This window comes from Leptinotarsa decemlineata, unplaced genomic scaffold (genome assembly GCF_025532065.1).
Source record: "Leptinotarsa decemlineata unplaced genomic scaffold, Ldec_3_MD MMD2_tig00026336_RagTag_RagTag, whole genome shotgun sequence".
Lineage (NCBI taxonomy): Eukaryota > Metazoa > Arthropoda > Insecta > Coleoptera > Chrysomelidae > Leptinotarsa > Leptinotarsa decemlineata.
The window spans coordinates 8,127,100-8,136,200 of record NW_027412692.1 but is presented as its reverse complement, the minus strand read 5'-3'; the positions used below and the strand labels follow the sequence as shown (position 1 = coordinate 8,136,200).

General features: G+C 35.1%; 1 protein-coding gene across 1 annotated transcript in view; it reads left to right on the top strand.

The window, feature by feature from the left end:
• The first annotated feature begins 1,821 nt into the window (after positions 1–1,821).
• Ptp10D (Protein tyrosine phosphatase 10D) overlaps positions 1,822–9,101 on the top strand; it is an 86,115-nt gene continuing 78,835 nt past the window's right edge. The window contains 1 exon segment of the mRNA XM_074183188.1: positions 1,822–2,149. Within this exon segment, the coding sequence (XP_074039289.1) occupies positions 2,102–2,149 (48 nt within the window). The 5' untranslated portion in view covers positions 1,822–2,101.

Below are 9,101 nucleotides of genomic sequence, written 5' to 3'. Positions count from 1 at the left end.
ATGTTCCAGACTATTAAGGTTGCAAGTGATATTCTTGTTCGTAATTAGGCGGATGGCTCTTTTCTGATTGGAATCCAGCTGCTTCAGGGTATGCTTGGATGCGGAGCTCCGTATATGAAAAAAAATACTCCAAAGAAGGTCTGATCTGAGATTTATAAAGCATCAAAAGTTCAGAACAAAGGTCCAAGAATTTGAGAAACAGCATTTTCAATTCCAGCGACATAATTGTGCCGACATATTGGTGTCCATTTGAACCTCCAACAAACTTAGTGAATCAGGAAGCGGAATTGTCTGACCTAACGTTAATATATCCGGTTTGGAGACATTTATCTTCTTGGATAATACTGATACCTGGTTTTCTGTGGCATTGAATTGAATTGAATTCACCTCAATCACAAAAATGCTTATAGGTACCTACCCTACATAGTAAGTGCCTTCTGGGTTCTACAGTCAAAAGAAGATCATTCCAGCTGTATATTTTTCATGGATACATGTTCTGTCAATGTATTAACTCGACTGAATTTGTGGTCAATGAATGAAGGGTTTGTTATTTTACAAGCTTTTATTCAATTTGCATACACGTTGCATACACGCGTGACTTTGTACATACAATATGGTGGATCGGCTAAAATGGCGGACTAGGTATTTCTTATTCACTCTCATGATATGGACATTGAATGACAAGGCACTCCAAATTCAGTATGGCGAACTCCTGAAGATGTTACACTGTTTTTTTTTCATCCCAATAATATGTATATCAGATAAACTGGTTTGAGACTGAATTGAAAATGACGGAAAACAAGTTGGTCATACCAGTTAGAGGTATGACAGATTAGAGATTAGAGATTAAGGAGCATGTCCAGCAATAAGTAAAATATAAATTGATACAAGAAAAAAAACGAGTCACTTCTCAAACTTCTGATAGAAGATTGAGATAAAGGAGCGAATATATCAAAAATTGTATCGTTCAAAAGTTTTGGATAACAATACATTAGGCTCATTTGATATGTATATTCTACAATATACAGGATACCCAGTAGAAACATGGCATATCAAAGTCGCATTTTGTCAAATAAAATGAAACATAGAATACAAAATATGAGCTTAAATGGCTAGATACCAAGCCGTGCAGAAATTATTCTGAAAATAACGTGGAGAAATCGATATTTTCAATGAAAATCGATTTGGAAAGTATTTTGTTGTGAAGATTTTTCAACAATGTGTGTTTTTGCCATTATCGAATGATTGATTGACCCAAAACCTTCTTTCTAATAGATAATGAATGAATCCAAACACGGAAATATTTTTTTCCTGAGTATTTCAATATCTTATTTTACATTTGACTCCATCACGCGGATAGTACGTTATAATTTTTCACATGAATTTTAAAATTTTTACATTATAAACACAAAACATATCTGCATTATATGGTAATATCTATTCCAAGTCATACATTAGTATAACTTCACTGATACGTAAGATTAGACACGGTCCAAGGTCGACTGAAGGCCATGCTAGCTTCTCATCACAAAATCAATTACAAATACTATGATCCACATTATTCTTTCATATTACTCATTTTGAAGTTGTCCACAACGGGTTATTTTCAAATCATTATTTGAAACAAGTGAATTATTTCTTGATAATAATTACTTAAACAAGGCAGCTCATGGTGCAAGATTCAATTTCCAGCAACCATGAATGAGATTGGTTGCATTGCTGGTTGTGTTCCTCTGGAATCTGTATCTGTTATTCTCCACTCTCCATTCACCTGTTGCTCCACCCACCCATTCAACGTCATCGTATTTGAAAAGAACTTGCTCTGACTCTGGCTTTCGCGCTGGCTAGGTAAAAGCCAGATCGTGCGACTCGAGTCTGTCATCATATTGTACATTGCACGTTAAACGTGAAATTGCCAGCGAGTTATTTTAATAAAATGGATGTGAATTAGTGTCGAGTCCGGTCTGGAAACTAAGAAAATGTGCTCAGTCAGTCGACCAAGAATGAAGTCACTGAGAATGGTGTAGCTTGATATTTTTGTGATTGTCTTATTGTTATTTGTGTACCTGTGTATCGTCTGACTACCTGTCTCTTTTCAATTATGGGGACCCATTGGCTATTCTGTGTCTTGTTTATTGCTTTCATTAAGGTATGTGTACTATGTTAGCGTATTTTGTTTTGTTCGTGTTGTGTAGCGTTTGCAAGTAGTTAATAATTTTATTTCAGTCTTTTTAAAATGCTATTCATAGTAGCTGGTAGCTAGTCAAAAGTCATCACAAGAAATTTGCCAAGAACCAAAAGACGACGTTATTTTAATCAAAAAGTTTTTGCCACTCAAATAACAACTACCGACTAGGACTGAAATAGCTCAAATTGCCATATCATGTCCAAAATAATGTTTTATATACCTAATTATATGATTTCTGAGGATTAAACAGTTTTCAGTCAGTTGGGGATTTATTGCTACAATAAGTCCATTCTATTGTACAGTGTGAAAGATCCAAATGTAATAAAATCATTTTTACAATCACTGTGCTTATTTATAAAAGAAAATACTGAAATTGGAACGTCAATTTCAGACGTTTCAAGTGTAAGCTAGTTCATTTCTAAAATTTACATCTTCAGAGTGAAGGTTGCCTGCAAAAATCTAGAAAAAATCATATCATCTGATTGAAATGATTAACAACTATAGTGTATTGAGAACTTAATAGATATAACTCCTAGCAGGGTCGGCCTTAAAACTTTTTGCGACCTTGATAAACATAAATTTGGTGTCGTCCCGCCCAAAGAAATCAAGGAAAATACAAAAGAAAGATCTTATTGATAATTTGAACAACTTAGATTAACGTTTCATTTCGTGCGATAAAGCTCAACTTGTCATTTCACTAAGAAATCTGCTAAAATATAATGCATAAACATTCTTTTGTGAAATTTTCTAAAAGAAAATTCGGGACTAGCGATGAAATAGAAGAAAAAGAAAATCGATTGACGTTACTCCAGATAATAGTTTTGTCTTCAGTTTTATAATATTCATAATTGAAATTGAAACATTTTTCTCTCTCATCGTATACGACAGTGGTATACGACAAATACCTACTGGAAAACTATGTTTAATGCCACGACGGATATTAATTTATGTACTCCCGTCTTGGGGCTCAGTTCAAAAGATGGAGCAGTTACTACTTTACTGCAATTCATACAAATCATAATTTAGACGAAAGTTTCGTGTATACGATAGACCATTGATGAAGTCAGTCGAGTCTCGGACACACTGCTGCCCTGCACCGACGAGGAGTAATGTTCCGATGATTCGATTCATTTCAGAGAGAGTCATCTGCATGACTTTCTTCTATGAAGAAACTTGCACGAATGTCTGTCGGATATAATTGATTGTCCATCGGAGTATTAGCCGGGGAATCGGTTACTTTCTGTCAATCGTTTTCCAGATCTGGGAGAGGTGAATGTTTCTAATTTCATTTCTTACTCACCTGTTATACATTCAATGTATGAAAAAAAAAAATGAATAATCTTACGTTCACAAAATTCACTTGCTTGAGTATTTATTTTTCATATCTCATTGGCTGAAAATCAATAGCAAGAAATGCATTGTTCTAGAGGAACATTCCGTCAGACGTTTACCAGACCCTACTGTGTAGGTAGTTGGGAGTTAATATTCTGAAATTCATTTCGAAAGTAAAGTAACTACCACTTTTATCCAAATATTGTGAAAATTTTCGCCCAAAAAATTTCTCATAAAAATATGTCGTTTGCATCAGCCACATGTACGTTTTCCTGAATAGCGATTGTCGTCAAATTGGTAATCACCGAGAGGTTAACATCTCTTTCAGTAGGTATACATCTCCCGAGATATCTCCATATCTACAGTATTTCAGTATTGTTTGTTACAATTATACTAAGTGACAAAAACGGTAAACACCCATTTATATTGAAAATATTTCAATAATGTTTCGCATGTGTATATATGTTGAGGCAAGTAAAAAGCCAGTAAAATTTGAGTCGTATCGGAAGCTATTCTGACCAAGTTCATCAGTTCGGACTTCCATTGTCTGATATTATATAAAATGATTTGAAATCTCTGAAAGAACTAATAAAAAAAGGAAGATTTAAAAAGAATAGTTATATTAAGTAAAAAAAATTGAAACGAAATAATAGTGAAATAAAATACAAGTAAGATTCCCTCATCCTTTTTTTTGTATCAAGATGGAGTGGTAGAAAGCCAAAAACTTTCTTTCCCAAAAATTAATCACTCCTAAAAATATAACCCCTTCAATTTAAAAATAGAACAATTGAAAAAAAATAAAAATATAAATATAAAGTTGAGAGATTCCAAGTTACTTCACGACGTTTCGATTGTTAGTATCCACAATCGTCTTCGGGTGATGACTGGACTGATTCCTCCAAGAGATGACTATTTATGGGTCTTTTATTTTTCCGCTTCACCGGTTTAGTGGTAGATAACCGTTTGGCGGGAGTTAGCCATTTTTCGCTTGATTATGGGTTTCCATAAGTTGCGTATCTTTACGCTAGCTTGGCTGAATACATTCTTGGCAACATGTATGCGGCTTCTTTGAATTTTCTCCTAAACCAATGTTCCTTCCAAATATGATCTGCTATTCCTGATTTGCTGGTTTCCCTCGCTGTGTGTGTTTCTTGTGTTCGACAATGCGAACATTCACGAACATTTTACCGATACAGGATTTTCCGCACTCACAGGGTATTGGGTAAATGCAATTCTTGGAATCGCAGTCCGCGTTTGGTGGCCTGGTTTTCGTGAGGCTGCTACGGATAGTGTACTTGAATCCAATTCTTTTTATTCTTTCCGATAATCCTCTGATGTAGGGAAGTGAAAGCACTGGCTGTGACGGTTTCTCTTCCTTGGGAGGCTCCTGATGTCTTTTAGCCAAAGTCTGTTCCACCATCGCTTTGGAGTAGCCATTCCGTTGAAGATCATTTTTGATGACGTCTAGCTCCTTCTCAAGACCTTCCTTCGTAATACATAGCCTTAAAGCACGGTCTAATAGAGTCTTGATGGTTACTCTTTTAGTCGATTGATGGTGGTTGGATTCGTGGTTCAGATATTGTCCCATGTGAGTGGGTTTTCGGTATACAGATGTTTCCCACTTAGTGTCGGTCCTGTTCACCAATACGTTCAAGAATGACAATTTGTTGTGGACCTTCTCTATTGTGAAAGTGATGGAAGGTCTTTCGCTATTGATGTGTTTCAGGAAGGCGTCTAGTTCAGTATTCCCATGGTTCCATATTATGAAGGTGTCGTCAACGTATCTCAACCAGACACGAGGTTTCTTGTGGGCTTCTTCAATGGCGAGAGTTTCAAACCACTCCATATATGTGTTGGCTATCACTGTTGAAAGTGGCGATCCCATTGACAGTACCTTATCATGTGTAAAGAATTCGTCCTACAGTTGGAAATAACAGTTTCGTACACAGCATCCTAGTAATTCCATAATCACTTCTACAAGTAAATTCGTTCTATCTTCGGAAAGCTTCCTCTGTATGATTTGGAGTGCTTCTTCGACCGGAACGTTGGTTTAAAGGCTTTCCACGTTGAAACTGATTAGTTGGTTTTGCCGTTCACCGAAAACGTTCACTATTGATGGCTGCCAAACAACGCTAAACAACGCAGCGTCTTCAAACTTGAAACATATGCTTTATAGATTGTGTACTTTCTAATACAACTACCGCCATCTCTAGGTCAGGCCGGGTATTTCTGGGACCTCCCTCGTACACCAATGATTTCGGGTGGACATTTGCGGAAAATTTTCTCATGAAAGTTCTCGCTAATTTCAATAGAGTGATTCATGAGAAGGTAAACAATGGGATGTTTGGAATAAGACCTTTGTCCCGGTGCATATTTCTCATGCCACACTTCACAAATTCCAGACTTTCTTAAGCATTCAAAAATCTAGTTTTATGTACCGATCCCGATAATTTCAGAGCGACATTAGATTTCTCTGCGTCTTCTTTGAAACGAGTTTTAATGGTTCGCTTTGTCTGACCCATATATTTGTTGGCACAGTCCTCATAGCTTATTCCATATATCCCTGAACTTTTACTTTCCAACATCTTGTCGTTGGGGTTACCTAACATTTGTTGAAGTGAGCAAGAAGTTTTGAAGGCTATTTTCACGTTAAATTTTTCGAATTATAACGTCTTTGTGGTTGATACAAGATGACATGATTCATGCTTTTTCTTAAGAACTCTTCAATGAGTTTGAAATGACGTGAATAATTAATGAGTGGCAAGAAGGTAGGCAGTTTTTAATAATACGGAATGTTGGCCTTTTTCATTCTTACATTCATTAAGCTCCGTTCTTCATTTTCTGAATGGATTACCGCTCTTTTTTCCAAATTCACATATAACATTTTTGATTATCGTAATTTATAAAAACAGACGATACAGAAGAACTCGCAGAAGAATGAAAAGAAAATTTCACCCAAAACTTCCACAAGTCTAAAACTAAAAAAAATATAAATATTTTAGTTTCACAGAACAAAAACGCTGTCTTCGACGCGCGTTTCGCTAGACAAGTTAGCATCATCAGGAGATGACTGAAAACTAATCATCAAGTAATGGAGTGATAACCTCAACTTGACATATAACCCACGTCGTTGGCAGCAATTTTTTAATGTGTCATATTTCAGTTAGTATATACACGGCGCTACAAACCATGATATGAAAAAAAAATAGTTTTTCGCGAACCTTCAATTGAATTAATTAATTTGAAAATTTGAATTGAGGATCAGATTAGAACAGAAAATATAAACTTTAATTTAGTCAGAGGTATTAACATATCTTGCAAAAATTGTTTTCTGTAGTTTTTATGGTAATACTGCTTCGTTATTCTCAGTTATGAAAAAGTCAACTGGGTTCAAATATTAATGATTTTACGAGTATTATCATTATTTCAAAATGACTCTGTGAATAATAACTAAAAAAATAATGTAATAATGAAATGATACCCCACTGAGTCAATTTTGAGTTTTAATATTTTCTAAGTCAATTGAAGGATTTTTTGGAATTTTATCATTTCTTTCAGAGTATTTTCCGTCTAAATTAATTATGAACTTGACAAAAATTGACATTATTATTTTTTTCTAATCAAAATACCCACCTAGAAAATATCCACCTGGGTATTTTTCAAAAACCATATACTTTCAGCGAATAATAGCCTATATCAGGACCCTTTCTGGGTGATTATGATGCTTTTCTTAGTTTATAAAGTTACCTGTGAAATTACCTGGGAATCGCTGAATAATCCAAATAGATTTTAAACAGATGTTACAGGACTGTTCATTTTACGCGAGGAAGAACAATTCGTAAAGATTGCTACAAAAAAATCCCGAGACACCCAACGGAAAATTGAAGACGATCCTACTGAACATTTCCAAAAAACATAAAAATTCGTAACTCGAAAACTATAAAAAATGAATGATACACGAGGCGAAGAATATTATTATTTGGACTACCCTGTATATTCATCAGCGAACATAACAAATCAATAATGAAACTATTTGTTTCTATGATGTGCTTTTTCTTATTCATTTAGAGATATGAGAGATGTAAGAAATCAAACGATTTCGAAGAAAAGTCTGTTTACTATCACTCTGTCACCAGTGTCAATTTTTTTTTCTTTTCCTTGTATCCCGTTGCTGTGACAAGCCATTGACCGAGACATTGACGTATGGTGTCATATTTGTTATGACGTCACGCTTTGCTGTTTTCTCATGCGACTTACATAAAAATATCCATTCGTTTTTTTTTCATCCGCTGGCTGAAAGAAATCATGCCTATCAAATTTCAAGTGCTCGTTACACCGGCAGCACATATGTTACACGTCTATTTTTATTTCACATTATCAAATTGTGTTTGCGTTAGATATATCGGTTCCTAATTATAAATTTGGTTGAATTGAGTGCCGGCTTGCCAGACATATGAGTAGAGATGTCGCAAAGACGTTACTTTGATCCGTTGCATTGAAGTTTGAAAACATTACTTTTAATCTTCCATCTGTTTTGTTTGTTAAACAATATGTGAATGATCTACACATTGTCTCAAGAGAACAAAAAAAAAGAATTCACTTGATGAAACATTTGTATCTCTCAACATAGTGGATCTCGGGAGGCAAAACAAGAGATCTGCTGCAAAAATAGTAGACCTGGCAACACCGAAAACGGCCCTCCTCTCGTGCCCTCTTCTTCATCTGCAGTGGATTGATTAGCAATATTCTGCGGCCTGATTGCATTACGGTTTCGTTGTGGCATTGTGAATGATACTGTGATGGATACTACTGACTTTTGCTTCTACTACGACAATTAGTCATACGCGCCCAAACACTAATGTAATAAACTCAATTGTCTTTGCGCGCTCCATGACAACTGACATAACCTAATAAGCCGAACGTCGTCAGGTATTTTGATCGTTATTTTTTTCTTAATTTTTTGATTATGTTGATAACTATTTTGCTATTCCAGGCGGAGAAAAATGCAGCAAATCAATTATCATGAAAAGTCATGAAAAGTCCAGCCGATTTACTAAATACGTTTTGATTCCGTTATAATACCCAATATCATAACAACGTATAATTGAAGGGATCAAAAATTTTCATACAAAAACTGCAAATTGAACAAAAAAAATTCTACAGACCGGATTTGCTAAAAAAGAAATGAAGCTTGAATAAAACTCCAGCACATAGTTCAAAATTTAAAACGTTTAGGTCATAAGTCCATATGGAGTTTTCTCTCAAATATTAGCTCAATACTAAGAACTATCGTGTATATGAACAAAACAGTACATGATAATCATATTCCTTCTTTGATTGACGATTGGTTTATTTTGTGAAAATTTATGTTCACTGAGGATACACTATAAAACACACTTTTGTCTATTTTCCACGATAGTTCTATATTTGGTGACTAGTTTTGGTTATTACACCATTTTCAAAACTCACTAGATTACACTCAAATATATTTTTTATACCTACATTTCCTAACCAGTGTGAAGGTGGCCATGCGTTTTCATCCATGTGTTTGGTGAAAGAGAGGCGAGCGCGCTATTCCGCC